At 35.6% G+C, this 25,186-nt stretch overlaps 1 protein-coding gene across 1 annotated transcript in view; it reads right to left on the bottom strand.

Annotated features, from left to right (window-relative positions):
• Positions 1–16,059: 16,059 nt before the first annotated feature.
• Positions 16,060–25,186, bottom strand: part of tnr (tenascin R (restrictin, janusin)) — a 39,488-nt gene continuing 30,361 nt past the window's right edge. Inside the window, exons 15-21 of the mRNA XM_066692357.1 lie at positions 24,853–24,983; positions 23,341–23,473; positions 22,811–22,962; positions 22,242–22,338; positions 19,845–20,006; positions 19,418–19,581; positions 16,060–17,926 (exon numbers count right to left, since the gene is read on the bottom strand). Coding sequence (XP_066548454.1) covers positions 17,807–17,926; positions 19,418–19,581; positions 19,845–20,006; positions 22,242–22,338; positions 22,811–22,962; positions 23,341–23,473; positions 24,853–24,983 — 959 coding nt within the window. The 3' untranslated portion in view covers positions 16,060–17,806. The remainder of the gene's footprint in view (positions 17,927–19,417; positions 19,582–19,844; positions 20,007–22,241; positions 22,339–22,810; positions 22,963–23,340; positions 23,474–24,852; positions 24,984–25,186) is intronic.

The following is a 25,186-nucleotide window of genomic DNA, read 5'->3' on the forward strand; positions in this document are numbered from 1 at the left end:
AGAGTGGATTGCTCAGATAACATTATACGAATTAGAAAACAGGTTCCTTCAGTCTTGTTAAAGTTTACAGATTCATAATTAATTCAACTTCAGTTACATCTACTGCATACGGAAGTCAACACCAACTTTTAAATGCCAAATCCCGTTTCACCAAATGATAACAGTTGCAAATGTAAGTAAATAGTAAACATATAAGATCACCTCCATAGTCAAATAAAATAATGATATAAAAATCCTGATAAAACTCATTACAAGCCATCACAGAAAAACTAAACATGTGCTTTCCTGTACTACAGTATAGCAAAAGGGCACATAACTAGTATATTGCTAATAACATCCTAGAATACTACAGTGCTTGAAATTCTATCATAGAAATTTGATTACTTCATCTTTTTTAAATTGTATTCAATTTCGTTTGATGAACCTTAAGGTTGCGTGCTTGGTCTCCCAAAATAACACAGCTATTCGAAACTATTTTAAAGCCTAGGGAAATATGTATTGTCCACATGGCAGCTATTCCAAGGCTGACAATCAGTAACCAGTTCATTGTTCAGTGGGCAAGGAATACATTAGCACAGAATGGTATGTAAAAGGATTTGAAGTCATGACTTAAATATGTGACTGAGTTCTGTACCAGTTTCCTGAGCTTTCTGTTTGCCACCTGCAATCCAGATCTGCCAGTATTTCAGCATTGCGTCACTTCCCCTGAAAAAACTTAATAATTCTCAATGCAGTGTCATTGTGGTCTGAAGTTTGTGCTGGGACAATAGGAGTGCCACTGAAGCACTGTTAATGCTGTGCAGTCCAGTATTAGATTCTGGTGTTTTTACATCGTCCCATTTTGGGCCCTGTGCTGAGACGGTCGAGTGAGAAAAGCTGTTATTTTATGTGTTGGGGCCCGTAGGCAAGGCAACAGTGCTCTGACATGCCTGGCAGAACAGAAGAACTCTCACCCGCTTTCCCTAAGCAGTCAAAAACTAAACGTAGATTAAGTGTCATTCTTACTAATGCTGACAATAGTTCACTGTACATATCTGAATGTTGACATCAGTGGTAGATTTTCCCATCTGTCCTTATTGAGCTGAAGATGTACATTCATTTTGAACAAAAAAAGGACAAACCTCCATTATGGCAACACAGGATTACCATTTTTAGCATGTTTTCTCCCAATGAGAGCTGAATCAGGCTTGCTGACACAGAGAGGGAATTTCACTGTAATATTTAGTTGACAGGATTCTAGTGTGTTGCTGAAAATAAATCTTGCCGTTGCTAACCAGTTAGTAAAGCAACTGAGAAGGTGAGTCACTCTAATAAAATGTTGAGTCTGAGTGCAAAGAAAGCAAGAAACATACTTTATATGCCCTCACTGTATTTGACAGGGTCCAAAAAAGGTTATTTGAAACATTATATAATTTAAATATATATATATATATTTTTTTTTAATTAAATTAAAAAAACAACAACATCACATAAGATCATTTCCCAAAAACATTGCTGTGTAGTTATTTCTCTGCACAGTCAGCCATACAAATTATTGTGATGGGATTGTCACCTCAGACAAAAAATACCAGATTATGGCTAAATATGCAGCTTCATAAGCAATTAACATTCAGTGAAAAAACTATATACAGTATGCTTAGTTTAATCAGAGACAACATTTTATTAGAAGTTCTTACCAATATATATATATATATATATATATACACTCACCTAAAGGATTATTAGGAACACCATACTAATACTGTGTTTGACCCCCTTTCGCCTTCAGAACTGCCTTAATTCTACGTGGCATTGATTCAACAAGGTGCTGAAAGCATTCTTTAGAAATGTTGACCCATATTGATAGGATAGCATCTTGCAATTGATGGAGATTTGTGGGATGCACATCCAGGACACGAAGCTCCCGTTCCACCACATCCCAAAGATGCTCTATTGGGTAGAGATCTGGTGACTGTGGGGGCCAGTTTAGTACAGTGAACTCATTGTCATGTTCAAGAAACCAATTTGAAATGATTCGACCTTTGTGACATGGTGCATTATCCTGCTGGAAGTAGCCATCAGAGGATGGGTACATGGTGGTCATAAAGGGATGGACATGGTCAGAAACAATGCCCAGGTAGGCCGTGGCATTTAAACGATGCCCAATTGGCACTAAGGGGCCTAAAGTGTGCCAAGAAAACATCCCCCACACCATTACACCACCACCACCAGCCTGCACAGTGGTAACAAGGCATGATGGATCCATGTTCTCATTCTGTTTACGCCAAATTCTGACTCTACCATCTGAATGTCTCAACAGAAATCGAGACTCATCAGACCAGGCAACATTTTTCCAGTCTTCAACTGTCCAAATTTGGTGAGCTTGTGCAAATTGTAGCCTCTTTTTCCTATTTGTAGTGGAGATGAGTGGGACCTGGTGGGGTCTTCTGCTGTTGTAGCCCATCCGGCTCAAGGTTGTACGTGTTGTGGCTTCACAGATGCTTTGCTGCATACCTCGGTTGTAACGAGTGGTTATTTCAGTCAAAGTTGCTCTTCTATCAGCTTGAATCAGTCGGCCCATTCTCCTCTGACCTCTAGCATCAACAAGGCATTTTCGCCCACAGGACTGCCGCATACTGGATGTTTTTCCCTTTTCACACCATTCTTTGTAAACCCTAGAAATGGTTGTGCGTGAAAATCCCAGTAACTGAGCAGATTGTGAAATACTCAGAAATACTCAGGTGCCCGTCTGGCACCAACAACCATGCCACGCTCAAAATTGCTTAAATCAACTTTCTTTCCCATTCAACATTCAGTTTGGAGTTCAGGAGATTGTCTTGACCAGGACCACACCCCTAAATGCATTGAAGCAACTGCCATGTGATTGGTTGGTTAGATAATTGCATTAATGAGAAATTGAACAGGTGTTCCTAATAATCCTTTAGGTGAGTGTGTATATATATATATATATATATATATATATATATATATATATATATATATATATATATATATATTTTTTTTAAAGAAACCTGTACATATTTTCTGTTTGTTCTAATTTCACCACTAAACCACAATACTACCCTCCACACTTCACAGACTTCATCAGTAACCCTTACCATTGAAAGCCTGACCAAAAGTCAAGCATAAATAACCTTCACTGAATAAACACAATAAAATAATGCACACTGCAATTTCACACTATTACACAAATAACTGGAAATATTACTCTCTCTTTATATTATACTCTAACTGCACATTCTGTGTTTTGAATCCTTGAGGTTAATGATAATATATTTTGTTTGTAATGTTTCACCCAGAATAAGGTCCTTTCTGCAATTTTGTTTTAGTTCAAGGCTGACTTCACATTTAACCCAGTCCAGCTGTGTGGGGTGACTCTAATTTTCCATATCAAACAGGAAAAGAGAAAGAAAAACATTAAGTTGAAAGTGGTAGAAAATAGTACAGACATATACAGTCAGATATATGTGGTGTTCTTCCATTTACATTTTTCAAATAATGTTGTAAAGTTTGCATTTGGCGTCTCCACAGAATCCAACCCCTTCATTTACTTTATGCTCGATGCAATAAACATTTAGAATGGGGTTTCTTTTAAGTAGGACCTGGACAAAGATGGACAATTTCTTTAGCCTCCAGAAACACTTCTACATGCTTTAATTTCTTAATGTCCTGCCAACAGATAGCAACTGGTTACTACCTTAACATGCTTTTTAGTGCAACTATGCCTGTAAGCAGCACTTCAGAAATTGTTGGGAATTTTATAGATGGCAGGGTTGGAAAGGGTCTCCAGGTTCATTACTAGCTATCTTTTTCTTGTCATTATGAAGCCAGGGAATAACAAGCAGCATGTACGATATAGACTTAAAAACATTAAAATATGGGAAATTCTAATGATTTCATTAGTTCATGTGGAAGTCTTTACAGGTGCCTTATATAATATGTGATGATACGTGTTTTGTCACTTTACACAGATACAGACTGAGGACTCAACTAAATAAAAAATGTCCGCACTGCAAATTGCTCACAGAGGCATTAGCGGCATTACTACAAATGGATATCGTCCTACTAAACTTTATAAATGGTATCAAATCTATATCGCTTTGCAATGCCAAATGACCTTCTTGCAGATCTTGTTTCGAACAACATCACCATGGGAATGACATTATAGCAGAATTAAATCGAGAAAATACCATTAGTGTTCCTTTCTTGTATTGTCATTTACACTGTTACAAACTGAGGGCCAGATTACATAAAAAATGTCTGCACTACAAATCACTCACTGAGGCATTAGTGGCATTACTGCAAATGCATTTCGACCTGCTAAACTTTCGTATCCACACACCTCCTTGGTTCCTTGTGTATACTGTTCAAATATAGAATGTTTATAGTAACTGTAGTAAAGGTGTACACTGCACGTAACAAATTACATTCTGCACCAAACATAAAAACAAAATGTATCGCTCGTACACGGTGAAAATATGTTGCATTTAATTATATATGAACTATGTTTTTGCATTAATGTATCAATTTATTATTATCTTGCTTTTGTTTTTATTTGTTCGTTTTACGTATGTGTTTGTGTATTGGACTAATTAATTTTCAGTGTACACCTAACTTTGAGTTTTTATGATGTATTTAAAATTAGTTCCTTCTTAAAAGGTCTTTCAGAAATCATTTTGAAGGAGTAGAAAGTGGTGCTGGAGTAAAAGTCAGAGCAGGGGTGTACTAGGGGTGATATGGATTAAATATTAAGCTTCACTCACTCTTACTACACCAATATTCATAAGAGGAACAAATCAACTTATAGCCTCATTAAGAACCATGTTTTCAAACAAAAGACATTTGGCATTAGTTAAAAGTATTTCACGTAACAGAAAAGGTTGACTGCATTCCTTTCAATTTTTAAAGAAAAAAAAATGCAGACTCACCAGTGAAAAAATTCAGCTAATTCCAGATGGGGTATATCCAACAGAAGGACACATTTAATTCAGGCCACTGCGTATCCGTTTATGTTAGGTAGTCTACATATTCTTCTTCAAAATATCAACACAACAGCAATATGCTTTGAGTGTTGCGTTACATCCAGGCACTGTGGAGACATTTGTGTAAGCATATATTCAGTTCATCTACCGTACAACTATACAAGTACAGTACCAAATGTAAAACACCGCACATTTTTTCACGTCTTTTATTCACCAAAATTTTGTGTTTTTCCAGATTTAGTCAAGAATTAAGACTTTTTTCTACATTTATAAATATTGCAAAATAAGTACTTAAATAAATGCAAAATCTACCCTAAAAAAATGTAATATTTGCTGTTTGACTAATTCATTAGTTAAATCCTAAATATGGGCTTTGCAAACAATTCACTTTTAAATAAATATTTAACTAACATGCAAAATATGGAAAATTTTGGTTTTAACATTAACATTTATAAAAGCTAAATATTTATTTTGTGAGTCAGAGACAACAAAATACAGAATGTAGGCCTATTTCATTTAATTATCAACTTTATTTGGAACAAAAATTAGACCATTATGCATTGACATATTTCTAGTAAACACTACTTGGTAACATTTTTATTTAAATCTGTGTTCCCTCATTGTGAACTGTTTATCTTAACAACTAATCGGCTCGTAGTGGCCTTATCACTACCTGCCCAGTAAAGTGTGTCTCCACTCTGTTCGTAGCCCTTGATATTTTCCATTTAATACATCCAGATGTGATGCTTCAAAATTCAGAAGTGCAGATCTTTCACAACTTTTTGCAACCTTAATCAGGCCCTAAATATAGACGGGGCTAAAAGTCTCAAGGGAATCAAACTTCTTAGGTTCAATGTTATTTCAGGAAGTGGTGTCATTCTATTTTTCTTGCCACCGTTGTCACATGCAAAACCACTCAATGTATGACAACTTCCTTTCAGTTCGCAGTACTCTTTGCCAAGGTCTTTTTGTGGTTTTGAGGAAACAAAGCACTACACTGAATGGCTGCTCTAATATTGTAAAACCCTGGTATGAAAAACTAAAACATATAGTGAATTAATACTTTTAATTACTATTATGAGTGTAATACATTTTGTTAGGAATTTGTTAAACATTATGCAAATAAACACATCATAAATTACAATTTTTAATCTGGGTGAAAGTGCAAGCATCTTCACGTTATATGATGACAAATAAAAAATAATTTGATATGTAGTTCTAGACTTAATGCATTTGTTTACAAAGTATGATCTAACTTTTTATATTTGTGACTTCTTCAATAGCCTACTGCTAAACCTTCATTCAGTGTTAGTTAACTATGCACGGTACATGCAGAGTAGAAATCAAGTAATTCTCCATATTATGCCATATTAATTAAAATAACCCACATTGACACTTGTCTGTATTAGAAACAGCTTGTTTGACTAAATATAGCCATATGTAATGTGGTACAATGACCCTTGGTTAATATGTAATCAGTTCTCCATTCAGAAAGTGGCAAATCTCCAGGTTATGTTGCTAATAAAGACAGGCACATATTGCACTTCATAGACAGCTAATCACTAGGTTGCAAATATGTTGACATAAGTAATTAACTTAGTTGTTGAACAATCTAAATAATAATATGTTTATAAAAAAGCATCTTACCTTTTGTATGATATCAAAATGTCCCTGATCTTCCCATGAGAACATTGCTTTAAAATGAAATCTTCTGTGATCAGCTCAGCACGTCTGTTATCTTTGCACACACAAAAATGTTGATGCTGTATTTCGAATCCATCACAATGAATTTGCCATTAAGTCGACGTGTTTATGCCGCTATTAGCAAGCCCTCCAACGGGGATGGTACAGCAGTCCATTCACGTGTCAGTAGTAATTTAGTTTGAAGGCTCACTGATTTGTGAAACTGCCTGAGTTTCAGGGCTGTTTGTTTTGCCGCCATGCATCACATATACTCCAGTTGTCTGCAATTTGAATGGAGGGCTGTGGAAGAATATTAACTTTTAATTTCATTTAGGACTGGCAGGTTTAATGCTGTTCTTTGCTTAGAGTTCTTAGTCTACAGGATAAGATGTTTCTAAGAAGCATGCACCCACACAGCTCCACCACTGGACTGCAATTAGACCTGGTGCTATTAATACCTAGGCTTCTATTTTCTTCTATCTCCTGTACAATCCAGTAAAAGACACTGAAAACACACTAACATTATTCAGATTAAAATACATCTTATTCAAGTCTACATTTGACCTTTGCAAATAATTAATTAATTGTAACTATGTTTCATTTGTAACATATTATTTGATATCTTCTGGCACTGTATAAGGTTGCCATGTCTTTTTCAGCTGCGCCTCTTCAAGTCAAGTCCCAAGCAAGTTTGAATATGGCCAGCGGTTGCAATGAAATTGATTACAAAATGCTAGCAGTGTTTGCTAGAAAGTGGAAACTGGAAAAAATAATAAATAAACAAAACAATAAATTCAGATTCTTCAGGATGGTTCTAGGAGAGCTCCATGAAGCTGTAATGTGAAAGCAACAATTACCATGCCTGCTTACCACAGTGCATTGGTATTAAAAACAGAGTAAACATACATATTTAGCATATCATCTTCTAGGTCTACATAAAGTTAAAACCATTGCAATTTTTTGAAGTCACAAAAGTACAGTTGAGGTGAAATATAGTGGCCTCCATTGTATTCAATCCAAAGTAGAATTCACAAAGCCCTATATATATATAATTGATCAGACTATTATCTGGCATAAAATCTATAAAAAAATATATTCTAAAAAGTCATGAAGAAAAAAACTAAAAACACACAGAGCCAGACAGAGCAGCTGCTACGGTATCTCTGACTTCAACCATTTGCTGTTCAGTCTTGCATTTTTATCCCCCTCTAATGCTGTTATGATGTCAACTTTCCTGTTTCTTGCTCTAGCTATCAAAGTTCATTTAATCAAACTGTGACATTCCTGTTTATGAAGCACGGTGCACTGCTCTTATGTATATTGCATTTCAGCTCCGTCCCCTTTGAATCCTTTTCATTACACGTAAGATTTAGGATAGAGGAGGGCTGGGGGGTGTTCTTTAAAAGCTTATGGAAAAAAACACAACAACTAAGAAACGCAATAATTTATTACCCACCTATTAAGTGAAATGTAAAACATAAACAGCTTCTATATACAGCATTCCTTAAAAATAAATGGAAAAGCTATATACAACATATAGAGAGAAGTAGATTTCTTAAAGCTTAACATACATGTGAATAGAAAGTGTTCTGATGTGGAAGTGAGGAGTTTCAATTAAGAAATTGGAATGCAAGTCCTAAACAATGGGGTATTCTGTGAAATGTCCTTTAACATTCGATATATGGTTAGAAAACCCTGCCATTCACTTGACAAAAAGCAGAAATAATTAAATTGCATTCATCCAAGCAAGAAGACAGAGCTCTTTGAAAATGAATGTGTGTATGCGATCTCTATACATATCTTCAATAATAGATTGCAACTTCATTTGGGGCACTTATGTTGCTTTCACACAGCACTTTTAAGTGCATGTGCATTGCATTAGGAGCATTTTTAAAAAGAGTGCAGAGGAGCTTTCCTGTAACCCCCGAAGCTGCTTTGAAGGATTTAATGAACAAACTACAATGGGGTCTTTCAAATTAAATAAAAACATCCCCATAGGTACATATTCAGATTACAGTTATATTATTGTTGTTGATAAACAGATGAACACTGCCGATCTGGAGAAAATAACCAGTAAAATAATGTCCGATGCCACTGTTTTTTCTCAAGAATTCGAGCCACGTACAAGAAACTAAATATGTAAAATAATTAGAAAACCAAATACCCATTCACTGTATCTTATCAGGGGGTACACCTCTGATCTACCACTCTGTACAGTGCTGTAGGATGAGCTGTACCTGATTGGGGACTAATGCCCATTACATATTGGGAGAAGAATACGCTGTATGCAATGGGTAAGCTGGGTCACATTACATTATAATTGTGGGACAGCTCTTGCTAAATTAAATCATGCTCCTAGTCTTACTATTTTTTGGGGTTATGATGTGTATCATGTGGGGAGAACGTTTGGCGATAGGTGACTGCCAGCAGCGGGGGTTGGACCTGCATGGTAGTCACATGTAGTTAGGGCAGTGGAGCGACAATTTTGCTCATGTTTGTTGTGTACGTCAGGTGGGCGTGTGGGCAACCTCACTGCTGTTTGCAAGTGATCGTGTGCTGGACTTGTGTCTTTAAGCCTAGCAGACGGTTATTACAATACATACACAGTTTATAATGATATGAGCAGTAACTGCGGAGACAAGTAAACACTGCTTTACGACGAACAAACAACAACAACGACAACAAAAGGATGAAACTGACATTACTGTGACATTTGCTACAAATTGAAAATTGGTGTCGACATTGTAATTATACTTGTTGACCCCAGCTTTGTGTGTGTGTGTGTGTGTGTGTGTGTGAGTGCGTGTGCATGTATATATATTTCTTGTTCCTTCATTTACAACCACATAAAAAGCAAAGGTAGTTATAATTTAAAAACCCACATTGCTGTCAGGAGGCTTTCAGTGTTAAAGTTCAGATGGCTGCCGATATGCTACTCTTTCATAACATCTGTTTTACTATTTCACTGGCTGCATCAAATGTAATTTGCATGAAAATTCTGGTTTGGTGAACTCGCTGAACGCACATCCTGCAGACCAAAACATTTTCCCAAGGTTTTATATTTCGATATTACAACTCTCCTGGGCCTTCACTGTAACTTCCTGTTAATGCAGCTCAGATCAAGCATGCAAGAGACCTAGTTAACTTAGTTTAGATCTTGAGTCACCCAGTTTGCTTGTAGCAGGAGTTTTGGATGGTGTGGTATCGCATAATACAAAAATACAAATATTAGAACATAATTGGTCAATTTGAATATTTTATTAATGTGTAGAAAATGTAATAAAAAAGGGCCTATACAGTACATGTGTTAATCCAAGCTAAAAACTCAGCTAATCCAATGTTTAACATTAATATCCAACATTATCAAACAGAATCAGGACATTCTCTGAAAAAGCGTTTCCACTGTCTATGCCTCCTTTTACAGTATTATATAGTAAGCACCTTCATGACATGCAATGTTTACATGATTTTATATTCAGATGAGCCATAGAGTAAAATTATGCTTTCCCCGACCCATCTCTTCTAGTTTTATCGCCATCAAATACTTACAAAAAAATGATTATCCAGTAAAACTGCATATTCATTTTATTTCCCCAAAGTCTACATACAGAGGGTTAAACAACTGCAAAAACTGAATCACCCAAAACTGAGAGAAATGCAATTAATGGAAAGTAATGACTTCATATTTATGCCAGGGTTTCAGTTAAGTGTCTATTCAAACATATAGTTTACCCCTCAAAGCTTTTATAAAGAAGAAAACTTAGGGTTCGATTGAACTAAGTTACCTTAGGTAAAACATGCTTTTATAAATGTGTAGGTTTATCTTTCTATAAAAGACATTAATTATACAGATATGGAGATAAATAAGACCACCTACTATAAGATTTGCTTTAGCAGGAACAAATTCCAATATTGTATATCACATTTCACTGCAAAGAATAAATGCATAAATAATGGTCTCAGTATAGTTTCCTCATTTTGTGTTCCATTAAACATATTATATATGTGAGGCATGTCATCTTGAATTTGTGTTTAATATTTTTGAATGCTTGAAAACAGCCAGTTCTATTTTTATCCCAGGAACATACAATATGAAACACAGAAAAAGGGGAAAAATGTAGCGAAAGGAAATTGGGCAATTGCATTCTCTGATAAATTAACAGGAACTCTAGATAGTTATGACTAGAATCTTTGCTATGTCTCACTTTCTCAGAGGCTGCATTCTGTTCACACAACATTTAGTTTGAAGATGTACCATAAACAATGATAGCTAATCACACTAAGCAGCCCAGTCTATCAATTATGCCCAGTGAGGAATGAAACCCTATCCCCATATTTACAGTGCTGATATAACACTGGAAACAATATCTGTCGCTACATATTTCCTGTTTTTCCATGCCATTAATAACTGAAGTTCAATATGAATATGTCTATTTTTATTTTTTAAGTTCCAGGTTCTCAAAACAACTGCATAACATGTGGGTTATTGTATTTATATTCAATTAGGATGTTTACATTTGAATGTGAACTACAAATGCTATGGCAACTTTCCACAGAGAAGCTTCTAACATATTCTCTGCTGTTTGTGAGGCCAGAAACATGCTCCACAATATGACAAAGACAGGCACACCAGCACTATCTCATTAGTGGGTGTCTGTTAGTGCGTTCATTGAACTGGACGGGTAGACTGCAAAGTTAAATTACCTCAGGATTGGAAAAAGCATATGGTCTAACTACACAACCTGACTCATTTCGTAATTAGTAATGGTTGCAACTGACAAATGTTGGAAGGTAGGATTTTAAATGCAGCCTACACATTTGAAATAAATGCTGCTTAACACTTCCAGTAAATGATTTCAAGTCCAAGACAGATCCTCCATTTCAATATTGTCCTGCTTAATTTTTGAAAGCTTCCACCCTTTTGTAATTCCTTTTTTATTCAAATTTCTGATGAAGAATGTACACATTTAGTATAATAATAAGGAATTCCTAAAAGCATAATTTCTCTCTATGGCTCTGCGCTCATTAACAATGACATCACTTTCAGCAGCCTTCAACCTGCATCAAAAGATGTGCAAAGCATTGTGGGAACAGAGGGAGCAGCTTTTAACAAGCAGGAATCCGAGGTCACTGTAAATGCAGACAAGATTTTATTTTTTTGATGAATTTGGTTTTGGCTTCAGTACCTGTAACTATCAGTTTCTCTTGCAAAGGCGTGCTGTGACTGTGAAAAAAAGTTAAACTGACGATTAAGTTTGATTAACAATAAAATATAAAGAGAACTAAATTACAATCTGAATGAACTAACAATATTTATTAATAAAAGGGATACAATTATTCTAGATAACAGTGCTCTCCTTACAAAATATTTTCTGTTTTGGTATCACAGTCAACACATTAGAAAAAAAACAAAATACTACATTTATTTCTATTTAAACCATTGTTAACAAACTTAACTGGATTATCATTTTGTGTCATTTATATAAAGTATAGTGATAGTATAATAAAAATAATAGTAATACCATAATAAGTGAAAGTTTGTTTTCAGAAACCAATTTGATGGGACATATGCTTTAGGGGAAAATAAATACATAAATAAATAAATGAGAGAACAATACTTGAGCTGTAGTTTACCACAATAGCACTTTACAATCTTAGGCACTGGTTTTATTGCAATAACATTTATTTACTTAATTTTATTAGTTTAAACTTTGGTGTTACTACGATTGGTCATTCATGTATCTCAGTGGTCTAGACGTTATTGCAGGGAACAGCTTTTCTGTCCAATTTCTCAGGGTTTTCCTACATCTTGAGTACACTTGAGTGCTCCTGACAGGACCATAATGCTTTGCACAGGAAAATGAGAGTACAAATAGACAAATGTCTACCAGGTAAGATTTTATAAATATTAAAGTAGAGTAGGTCAACTGAAGACTAAAAGAAGGTGTATTGGGTAACTATAACGCTCATTCGTGCATTCTTTTAGGAAGTGAGGATTTGCAGGTTTTGCTACAGGGTGTAAGGGGTAAGGGGACTTGATTCAAGTCTTCAAAATCGACCACATCAAACCAGAGGAGCTTTTCCAGATCAGTAGGGACACACGCACCCGGGGACACAAATGGAAATTGGGCATTCAAGATGGAAAACAGGAGATACTTCTTAAGTGGCACCCCCACATGGCAGATGTCGTACCTGGGAATGTTCAGTACAACACAGTGTATATCACACTTACCGCCTAAGTCTTCGGCCAACCATAAATGTGTTACATCATCGAGGAGGACCTTGCCTCCTTATACAAAATGTTAGGTGGTACTTTCCACGTGATGGCAAACAAATGACAGCCAAAGCACTGTCACCACTAAATATTGCTATTCTCATGGCAGGAGTGGGGGGGGGGAACTCCACTGTTTCATCCAACATTTATCCAGAAAAACATATGGCCCTGTTTGCTTATTCTTGCTGCTGAATAGGGGTCTAGAGGTCTATGTTTCTGTTTATTTGCCAGTGGGATAGCCAACCTCACTGCTGCGGTTTAAAGGACCAATTAAGCATTCAAATTACACATTGATTTCCATGATATATTTCTCTGACTGTGAAGTGTTGACCTTTTGGCTGACATGCAATTCATTAACTCCACTTTGGTGCTTCTGGATGAAGAAAACGTTCTAAGATAAACAAGCCTGTTCAATACTATGTTGTAAACTGCAGGGTTTTACTTCTGTAACTATTAATCTAAGTATATGGCAAATCATAAAAGAACATAATAATACAAATTATTGCAAGCCTTCATGCCTTCTTAATACAAAATCAAGATAACCATAAATAAGCTGCTTGGTGACTCAAAAGTCCCAATAAATCATTATTTTTTTAAAATTCATGCATTTGTGTAGATTAACCAACTCAACCAAAAATCAACCCCCTTCCTGCATCAGCGGTTAAATACACATTTCGCTCTTTTGGCCAGGTACGATTTTTGGTTTGATTTCTTGTTTTGAGGTTAATTCAGTCTTGGTCAGTCAGAAGTATATTTCAGTTCGCAAGAACTGTAGTTAAAATACTTCCAACCCACCTTGGATACCTTTTGTCCAATAAATTGTTAACAACTGTACAAAACTAATTAAAAAATGTTATTTATCAGTGGTATTTACATTTATACGCTTGGATCATTTTCCTTTTGACTCAAGATAACAGTAAACAAAGCATAATTAGTTTGAATCTGCCTAATTATGATGATGGTGATTTATTTAATTAATCTTATTTTTCTTTTTACAGGGAATAGGGTTATAGAAATAAACTATGCATTACATATATATGGGATATTGTTCTATTTTGTATGAATATAATTTGGCTCAAAATACATACATTCTTTTATAGAACTACTACATTTCCCCTTATTGACAACAATCATTCCATAGGCTTTAGACTTTCATATTTACAGAAATCATTAAATCACAGATGTCACTTCCATTATTTCATGTATATATTGCATTGTCCAACAGCTATGAGAGTCTTCAAAAGTTGTTAATTATGTATACTGGTATGTAATTGGTAGAAGATTTGTCCAAGTTATTTCTGGAGATCTATTAAGTCACCATTGAAGTAAATGATATACCAGTACCTCCAAGAGGTTGAGATTTACCGGTCTGATGTAATTTAAATTACAAAGTAAGTCATGGCTTGAACTAATTGGCAAAATAATGATTTGCTCTTAATCCACTGACTGTGCTAAGCTGTGTCTAATAAGGTGTTTATGCTTTGCGAGGATAGATTTCATAATTATGTTTAAGCTCGCATGGGTTGTTGTATTGTCGCAAGTAATTTCTATTTAAAAGCATATTGCAAAAACATAATGCCACAGATTCTGAAATATTGCATTCCTCTATAAAGGACTTTCATCAATATTTTTCTGTGATGGAAGTGTGTTCAGATGATTTTAGAAGTCTCACATTTCTTGATTGTCTGGGGTTTTAAAAACTAATAAGGAAAGTTGAACTAATTTACCACTGTAAAAACAATAACAGTAACCAAAAGAAAAACAAACAAAATTAAAAAAATAAAATAAAATAAAAATGGCAAAACCAATATCTATACAAGCAACACCAATACTGTTTTAACACTAAGACATAATTCTGAAGGCATGAATACAGCAACAAATATAATACTAAAAATAAATAAGATAATATGGAAACTTAATAACAGAAGTAGAGTATATGGAAATATGTAGTTTATCAACACAGATGTGAAGTGTCAAAAGCACCTATATTCCAGTTTATATACTCAGTATGATGGGAAACAGTACTGGGGTGATTATATTAATGGCCACTACAGTGTTAATAAGGTATTCCTGTTGACCATCCCTTGTACTGCCAATTTCTTTCAGGACCATTGAAACCATGTTTACTCCCCCTGCTGCATTGGAGGTGAAATAACAGGGACAAACAATAAAAAACTAAAACAAAACTAAAACAACATTCTGTACAGAAATCACAGAATACCAGTGTTAAATCAAGTTCACATTACTGTTATTTTCTCCTAACAGTTATATTAGCTTATAAATAATATTATTCTGCTTTTATCAACATATCAAGTGAATATCTAACAAATTCTGTTCAAATGGATTTAAATTGAAAAAGATCCTTCTAATTATTATGGGCTAATTATCAATAAATTCATTTTTTTTTTAATTCATGGAAATGACTAATTGTTTGCCTTTTTTGAAAAATAGTTAATTTTGCTAATCTTTGGTAAACATGTTGTTTAAACTGCCACCCTAATTAAGGTCAATACTTCAGGGTCAAATATGATGCATGATGGGTATTAAATGTTGACAGTACTCATGAAGTACTTCAAGACAATCAACAAAAAACTGGAATAAGATTAAACAAAATAGCAACAACAATAATAAAAAAACTGCTGCTAATAATAAAACGGATTGCAGCAGACAACAAATTACACTTTAGAACTAATATATTTTCTTGAGCTAGAATTACCATAGAAATAATGAAAAATAAGACAACAACAACACAAACACATTATATCGGTTCAGTAGCCATTTACAATACTATGATTGAGATGAGATGAGAGCTTCTGTAATTAAAGGCTTCTATCTTAGAATGTTTGACGTATATTTCGCTGTGTATTTCTCTCCCACGGTGTGGCAATCTTATAATCTTTAAAAAAGAAAAAATATGTGGTGAAGAAATTAAAATGAAAAAGTTCTCATTTTTTATCTTCATAAATACTATATAAACAGTTGTTCTACTCATGGTTAGATGAGAGGTTATTTCCTAAGCTTATATTTGAAAAGAAAATACACAGAATCTGAAAATAATAATAATAATAATAATAATAATAATAATAATAATAATAATAATAATAATCACAAAACATCACCATCATCAACAACAAGCAAAATGAATTAATGAATAAACACTAAAAATTAAAGGGTGACTTCAGCATGATGGAATAACCCCTTCCAAAAAGTTTTTAAGTATATATGAAAATGATCAACAGCAATCAAGGAAATCAAACTGTGCCAATAAAACTGCATGCCTACTGTGAAATTTAACAATCCAGCCTAAAGACCAATAAAGACACACTACAGGACAGCGTGAGGTCACACAGGCCTGCGAATGATGTGGCATTTCCAATTAAAGGAGTCAACAAGTTCTTCCAGGATTCCTCTCCTCCCTTCTCTTAAGGCTGTGATTACATATTATATTATTCCAGAGAATCCCGACAAATTTAACGAGCTTCAGATCGCAATCCTGTGTTTTGGCCTTGATACGCTCTTGATACTGTCGTCTCAGAGGAAGTTGCAGACCATCTGGCTCTTTGGGTCTGAGCCTTATTTTCCATTAAAAAAACTGTAAAATATTTTAATCACTAACTGCTTTCCTCGCTGTAGTGCGACTCATCCCTATTGTTCCGTTGACTAAATAGCATTGACAGAAAAACTGCTCTTAACGTGTCCTCAGGTGATCTTGTTATAGGGAGAACAAAACAACCTGGATCTGGTATAGAACTGATGTTGGCGTATCCAATCTTCTGAAGAGCAGCTTTCAGTGACCACCTCAGAACTGGCACTGGTGAAAGAACCGCATAAATGTTGATGACCGTGAACTTCGACATCTTCAGCTTCTAGGGAAGGTTCCCAAAGCCTTTACTTAATGCGCTGCCTGATATCAACGTTACACCCCAAGAGTCCATCATAACTACTGATTTTCTTTCTGACATGCTGGTTGATTTATTTCAAGATGGTTTTACATATATATCAATATAATCGATTTAAAAGTAAAACCTGCTTTCCACAATGGATCATCGTCTCGTACATGATGCATTATTAAGTCAATGAAGTGCATTAGGCACAGATGAATTTTGTTATAGTGTCCACCTCTTTACCCCACACTCACTCTATTTCAATAAGAAGTTCAAAGGGGTTTCCATACCATACTGACCCTTTCATTTTTAATGATGTGTCTATTCTGGACTATACAAATAAACATCAGAGAAATCTACTGTAAATGAAAGAAATGATGTAATCAATCAATCAATAAATAATACTGTGTTATCTGGTTAATTAGCTGCTGTGCTGGCTTTTTACTTTTTGACTGATGTATATTAGTTGACAGTTGGCTCAGCATGGACTCAATCGCAGAGAGACTGGATGCCTATATTATTCTGTGACGTAATTTCTTAAAAATAAAAGGACAAACGCACACATTTTTCGCCATCCAAACAATCCTATCAGGTTGGAAAAAGCTAAAACTAAATGGTCTTCAAAAGGGAAAACATTTTTTCATTCAATTATAAAAATAGAAACATCTATTTTCTTTTCTTTCATTCATTGTTTTGAAATTATTTGCTAAAGGCAGGAACTAAAAAGACATTCTCCACTAAGCTCAGTGCAGCTGCTGCTTATGTACTGCATAATACTCATTGCAAGCCATCCAGTGTCACCCCCCCACATAACAGAGAATATGAATACAAAGAAAATGGAGTTAAAACCTTGGTTCACTTCCCCTTTTCTACAGATTCTTATGACCAAATCACTTAATTATTTTTTGTTTTCATAATTTACATATCTCTAGCACTCTGTTTCCTCCTACATAAAAATAGGAATAGCTAATGGGTTTCTGGGATTATCGTTGTGTGGACCTCCTCTTTTTCCCCGTGACGCTGCGGTAGTTGTATGGGCGCATCTTCATCTCTACGAAGGGAATGGAGAATTCGTGGCCTTTCCAATGGTACCAGTTAATCCCCTGGAGGAACAGAAAGAGGAGAGTTTAACTCGGGCCCTGGAAACGTCAGCAATATCGAATGATCTGGGATGACGTAACTGCCACAGCCCATTGTTTTGTTCTGTAACTTAAACCTAGGTGAAAAAAACTATTGTGTGCAGGAATCAAATGTACTAATTTACCAGTGATTATCAGCAGATATATTTTACAAAGGGCACAAAACACAGTTTATTTGTGCAATATAGAAAAGGTGAATCTGGACATTTAATTAAACGTCTCCTCACTCAGAAGTATTCCCCAACCAAGTGTTATTTTCCCCATCAAAGAGAGGATTATAGAAATTATCTGAAGTCAAAATCAGAGTTAATTAATGAATAAAAGATTAATAATCGTGTAATGTACTTCCCTGGGGAAGTATAGCCCATCTGCCAGTATCTATAGTTTAATCTAATTTACAAAAATAAACATCATAGACATCAGCACCATCCAAAAAAGATAAATATTATTATCTTTATGAGTTTTAATCAGTGTGTGACAGAAGTTAATGAAGTAAAATAAGAAGCGGTTGGCAGAACAATAAAAGTACGCTATCTGTATTGTCCATTAATTTCTGGCACATTAGTTTATATATCACCCAATTTAGATTGCATTACATCACATTCTGTGTATGATCTTGATTGTGTCGATGAAGTAACAAGTCGCCTGGGGTCAAATTTAAATGCAAAATACTGCATTATTTCCGCAGCAAATGGTGCTTTCCAGTTATTCTCTCATACATTGCTTTCATGGCAGGCTTTAGCTTTACCTGTGTTGTCTTTATGAATGCTTTCCTGCCATGTTTCCGGTTGCGTTTCAGCCCTATCAGAGTTACTTAGCTCAAACTCTCGGGTTCAATTAGAGCTCGTGATGAAGCCCAGAATGCAGCCAGGAAGCATCTTTTGAAAGGGGCCCGTGTCCACTCGATTCTTGGCTAAAATAGGTAAGTGAATCAAGATTGTGCTGCGCCTCACTAGACATTCTGCACTGTATGCCAAGCAGTGCCCAACTTCCATACTCACTTTACATGTTTAAACTGTTGTCAGTATTCATTTGCAAGAAATATGTAACTTTATTGTTATTTATTGAGGACAGCTGAGCAGGGGCTAAATACACCCTACATGTATATTTTCAGCACTAGAGTTGAATCAGTGTGTTTTAATGGTAAATTAGAGAACAGGCAGTAAAGCAGCCGTGCCAGTCAGGCGGATAGCCCTGGGCACGGACTGTTCTTTCCCTTCAATGCACTGCAGTGAAAAGAGAAACTGGGACAGCTGGTCACCCTAGAGCAGTTTTGCAATGCAGGTCATCTGCAAAAAGAATAAGCAGAGCGCAAAATGAATTTCTATTAACGCAATAACATCCACAGTCCTGGATGACAAGTGAGCTGGAGCTGCAGCTCGGTGCCAAGTGTAGTCAGACCAAGCGCCCAGGTCTCTCAGTGTATGAAAGATGGGTTTCCAAGGCCACACTCACCTGACTGTGTCTGGACTCGCCGTATTTGCCGTTCAGGTTTGCTCTGTGACAGTTCTTGTACCACCAAGCCCCCTTGTATGAAAGGGCACAGTTTGTCACTGCAATATCATTATCTTTGTCCTTGGTGGAGAAGGGACGTCCCTGATGGTAGGACAGAGAGTCCCCTACGGGATGAAATAATTAATTATTGATAGGCTGCAAAATATGCTGTATGGCAAAAAAAAAGTGCAAAATAATATTTTATCCTTTCAGATGCGTGTTAAAATACAGACTTGCTATTGTTTTTAATTCACATTTGGTTCTTTACTAAATATTCCTTATTAAATTCACACTATCTTCATTTTTGTGTCCTGTTTTGGCATCAGAAGAATTTGGGTTTTATGTCCACAGCATTATGCATTAAATATAACAAATATTCTTAACTCACCAGCAGTGCCATTGTACTCCCCTATTCGGAGCTTGTACAGGTTTCGTACATCTCCGATGGCAAATTTATCATAGTTGGCATATACAGATTCTTGCCCATCCCTCATGTCGATCCGCAGCTCGTAACGGCCCTGGGAGGCAATCTTGTGAATGTTATCCAGCCCTTTTACAGAAAGAATCATGATTAGTGTTACTAGGCACGAGGAGCAGTTTCAATTTAATTTAAACAATATGGTATAATACTTTGACATGCCAGGGAGCTGACAGAGAGCGGCAGTGTCAAGGCACATCGCGGTGAATGACCCCTTCAGTTCACGGAGGTCACTTCCTTTACAAATGAGCAATTAGAGTCCCCAGGAGTGGATAAATAGATATAATACGTATTGCATTCAAACACATTTACACTTGGGTTGAGAGAGAGTCACGGAATTGTAATCCTGGCAATGATTTGATGCGTTGCGATAGGAAATGGATGTTTGAAAACCCTGAATATGTATCACTAGTCACAATCAAGTAACCACATCCTTCCAGGTAGGTGGATTTACAGTAATAGCACATTCTGGGAAATTATTTAATGCTCTGTTTGACACGCCCTGCAACACACAGGCTGCAGTTTTTGCTTTTTTACTGTAGTTTCTTTGTTAAGAATCCTATAATAATCCTAATAAAATGTAGGGCACCCAAAGAACTACATGAAATTAACTTTTCAGTACAGCCCTGATAAGGTGTAAGTGCTTAGCTCTAATCTAGTAAACATGTGTCCCTATTCATTTATTCTATTAAGAGCCTTTTTATGAGTATAGTTCTTAACTCGGTAATGGTTATTTTAATAATTAAGGGTCTTTTCATAATAACCTCATGTAATGGAATTCCACCAGGGGTGTATTTTGAGGAGCTGAGATTGCTATTGATCTTTACAAGCATTTCACCCAGGGCTTTGGTATTTCTAAGCAATCCTTAATCAATGTATTGAACCTGTCAGAGTCTGATAATTAAGCGTTGAGAGTGAGGGGTGGTCCCCTTTAAACCAAGAGATGTTTTTTAATTATAGATATAGGCTATACATATATATTTGTGTATGAGTCTGCATGTTACTAGTGTTCCTTCATTATCCCATTTGAAAATACTTTAACACGATAGCTTCCAAGAAAATCAGCAATAAAATACAGTCCTCAGAGACATGGGAACTTTGAATTGCTTTAATAAGGTTTGTAAAACACCAAATGAGCTTCAGTTTACATGATACAATGTAAAATCATCTGTTATTAATCTGACATTTGGGATTTTGCATTTATTTATTGAAAATCACTTGAAATAAAATGCACTTTCATAATCATACTTTTACGTTTCCAATCATTTTCTCCCTAATTTTTGTATTATTCTTACTGATGCATTTTTTGAAAAGTAAAGGAGAATTTGTTTAAAAAGAAAAAGCTGCTTGAGATAATAATCTTACATCTGAAGCATGAAAGAAACAGACTGAGTGACTAATTTTAATTAATCAGCTATCAAATCAGAGTTTTTTGTTTATTTATATTTGTTTATTTTTTGATTTAATCAGTGGCATTTGGATGGCAAGTGATAAGTAAAAGTGTAAGTGATAAATATTCTGTTATGTTGAAACATATTTTGTAACAGTAATGTTGAATAAAATAGAAAAACAACTGAATAAAAACCTATAATGCTCTTTTATTAAAAAGCTGATTTTGTTTTGCTTCTGAAGATATACATAAGATGAGGGCAGAGTTAATGGACTGTACATAATCTAGAATCAGAAATGTCTATAGCACTTACCTAGTTACCTAAAATTATTACCCATAATCATTACATAGAATGTTATGATTTAGGATTATAATTATTGACATGAAATGCTAAGTATTTCATAGTACAAACAGATTGTTTTCTCACTGATTAAGTAATAAAATATGTTTAAAGTATTATTCTACATTGTGTATGCCAAAATGAAGCACATGTGAGACAGCAGTCAGGATATTACATCTGACTGTGGAATGAACATGAAACTCTGGGTAAATCGCCTGCTATAGAAGACAAATCAAATAGTGTCATAGACCCCAGTTTTCCCTAAATGAGCATGAAGTACTAACAGCAGCAAGATGTTTCATGTTTGTAGTTGAGGAGTATATAAAGCACCCTTTCAATACAATAATAGCAAGGGTCAGTTTATTTACACATGTAATGTGATTGAACCTTGTGATCCACATGGAGGACAGATACAGACGAAAATACCCCAAGGTCATATATTATTGCTTTCTCTCCCTTTTTCCTTTCTAGTGATTAAAAAAAAAAAGCTTTTCTAATTCATGGGTTTAACTCTCAAGATTCGGAAAATCGTAATCATTTATGCGGATACTGCAAAGAAGACTCTTTCCCTCCTTACCAAGCCAGAACTCATCCTCCAGATTGCCAAATCCAGTCCTGTAGTCGTTCCATCTCTTGGAGAAATCTGTTAGGCCATTCTGACGCCTTTGGAAAACCTGAAAAACAAACAGCAGCATCGTGGCAATTTATTAAATGAAACTAACTTTTGGAGGCAACTGTACAAAACATCTCCTTTAGGATGTAATTGTAAAGATAAGAAGAGAACTATTCTGAAATATATGTTTTTTGTTTTGTTTTAGGCGATGCATTTGTGAATCAATAGAGATGTAAAAAAAGAAAAAGAAAGAATATATTATTTGGCCAAGTAGGATTTTGGCGCTATAGACAAACTATACAATACCTATGGGGAATATTTTGCACATGTGCATTTAAAGCAGTTTTCTCATTGTTGAGGACTGCTACTTTAGTTTTTCATTTTTCCATTTGCTTGACTTGTGCCCTGGAGGATTTGGTGTGAGAACAATTAAGGGCATTTCATAGTTAAACACTAAGTGGAAATGTGTTTTTGCCATCAATTGTGAAATATCTGAAGTCATGCTGTGGTTGCACTGTACAGCTTGCACTTACAATCCAGCCCCCACTGTCTGTGGTCATGTCACAGTACACCTGCACTCCTTGGTTGGGGTCTCTGTTCACATAAATAGTGTAAACCCCACTCAGGGTCTCTCCATTCATTAGGTGCTGGGCGCAATTCTGAGGGGTGGCAAACAGACGGTTTCCTGGCAAAAGAAGGAATTGAATGTCCTTGTTGAAGGGAATTTACAGTCTTGTGTCTGGGTGAACTTCTGACATACATTCCATTCTTAAAAATGAGAAGTTGTTACTATTCAAGTATTGTCTGAATTTACAAAAGTAAAAATGCTATGTCTGAGGTTTGCATGTCTAGGCTTGCAATTATTTAATGTGAAGCGCCTTACAGATCAATCCTTAAGTGGACAGTACTTTGCATATATAGTCTAGAGACAGTCCGGACCAGAATGGGCCACTTTTTTCATAATGTACAAGTTCATTTGTAAGAAAGTCTATGGTATCCATGAGACATAAATCATTCCTTTGAAGGAAATGAGTAACTGTAACCTGTAGGACTTTGGATCTACCTGTGGAAAAGGTTGTTGAAACAATGACGCTGGTTTCTGAGCCTCGCGCTGCCTGCAGCCTCACGGTGTACTCTGTTGTTTCAGAGAGGCCCTCTAACCGGATCCACGTGTCCTCAGCATCTACGATCAGCTCCTAATTTAAACGAGGGATGGGATGTTTTGTGAAATATAGAAATATGAAATAATACCATGAAACGTTTAAAGAAAATAAAGCCCACAATTTTGTACATTTTTACATGAAAAATCTAGAATTAATCAAAAAATCTATCAAAAAACCATTCATCCAGTCTGAGAGAAGCAACTCCTTTACATAGACACTTTAAATAGAGAAGTGATAGATTCACATCCTCTGCTGCAAATTTTGAAATCTACAAAAATGTATTAAATCTACACATTCTGATAGATTGGAAACTAGACCAGAAAATAATGTCTTTTAAGTTTTGTTTTCCTAACACTTTTGCTTTTTGAAAGGAAAGTTACTACATATCTCGGTTTTGGGGACTGATTTTCAGTATGTTTTAGACTAGTCCTTAAGAATACATTCTTAAGCAAAACAGCTCACTTGACTATATACTCTTTGACAAATCTCTCCTCCTTAACATGGTATGCCCTAGTGATGTATCACATTTGGCAATCTTGGATTTATTTTAATTAATTAATAAATTGAACATTCAGTGTGCTCTCTGTGAGAGGCAAGGGACTGATTCTAATGACAGCCGAGAGAACAGCTGTGTCTAACACGACCATGAGCTACATAAAATATGAAAGAATTGATCAAATATTTAATGTTTCTAAAAAAGGATTGAGAAAAATGAGCCACATATTTAAGCCATAAGTTATTTAAATAATGCGGCATTTTTAAATGAATGTGTAATAAACGTATCCCGTTTGTTCATCTTGGCACTGCACAATTCTTCTCTTTATGAAGGAGATAAAACTGTCCGAATTTGGATTATTAGTGTATTTTATGCGACTGATCATTTCACCAGGCACACAACTAGAAATCTAAACAACAACAATCAAACGACAACAATATTACATCTCCTTATTATTTTACATTATCCTGGTAAACTACTGCCCCCTTCTGGCTCAACAGAATGTGAAAGGCATTACAGAAAGCATGACTCTTAGACCAGCAAAGCAAAGTAAAAGTATGATAATTATGAAGTAACAGCCACCAATAAAAAAAAAATGAAATATTGATATGCACATTCTAGATTTTCAACAGTTTTTGGCAGATGAAAAAAATAGGAACTACCAAGGGAAGTGGATTCAATTCTATCACATTGCATTAATTGTGTATATCACTTTAGTTAAAAAAAAACAACAAAAAAAAAAACATACTAATACAAATGTTGGTCTAATTAAAATGGACTATTGAAGTGGACTTAATGAGCACACGAGTTCTAAATCATTTATTGATTTCCCCCCGCCCCCCCTTTCGTCTAAACGCTGGAGGTTGTCAGTACTGCGGGGTGGCAGCATTGCAAAAGAGCTACTTGGAAGACTTGCCTTTCGGTTGCCATCCCTGGATTTGTAGGTGAGCAGGTAATTTTCAATGTCAGCAATAGGTGGCTGCCAGGAAATGAGCGCGCTCCGGTGGGTGACCTCGCTGGCTGTCAGGTTCTGAGGTGCGTCCATGGCTGTGGAGGTGGGGGGGCGCAAAGTGTCAGGCATCACATTCTGCATAGCATCTGTCACTTGGCTGTACTGTGATCCATTGTGACAGGACCAATCCATTTCTGTGGCACATTTTCAGCAGTCACTCAGAGCTACCGATGACTTATTGACATCTCAGTAACATGCAGAGGACATACATAATAAAAAAAAAGTAAACAATGGCAGG

Source organism: Amia ocellicauda, chromosome 19 (assembly GCF_036373705.1).
Source record: "Amia ocellicauda isolate fAmiCal2 chromosome 19, fAmiCal2.hap1, whole genome shotgun sequence".
Classification (NCBI taxonomy): Eukaryota; Metazoa; Chordata; class Actinopteri; order Amiiformes; family Amiidae; genus Amia; species Amia ocellicauda.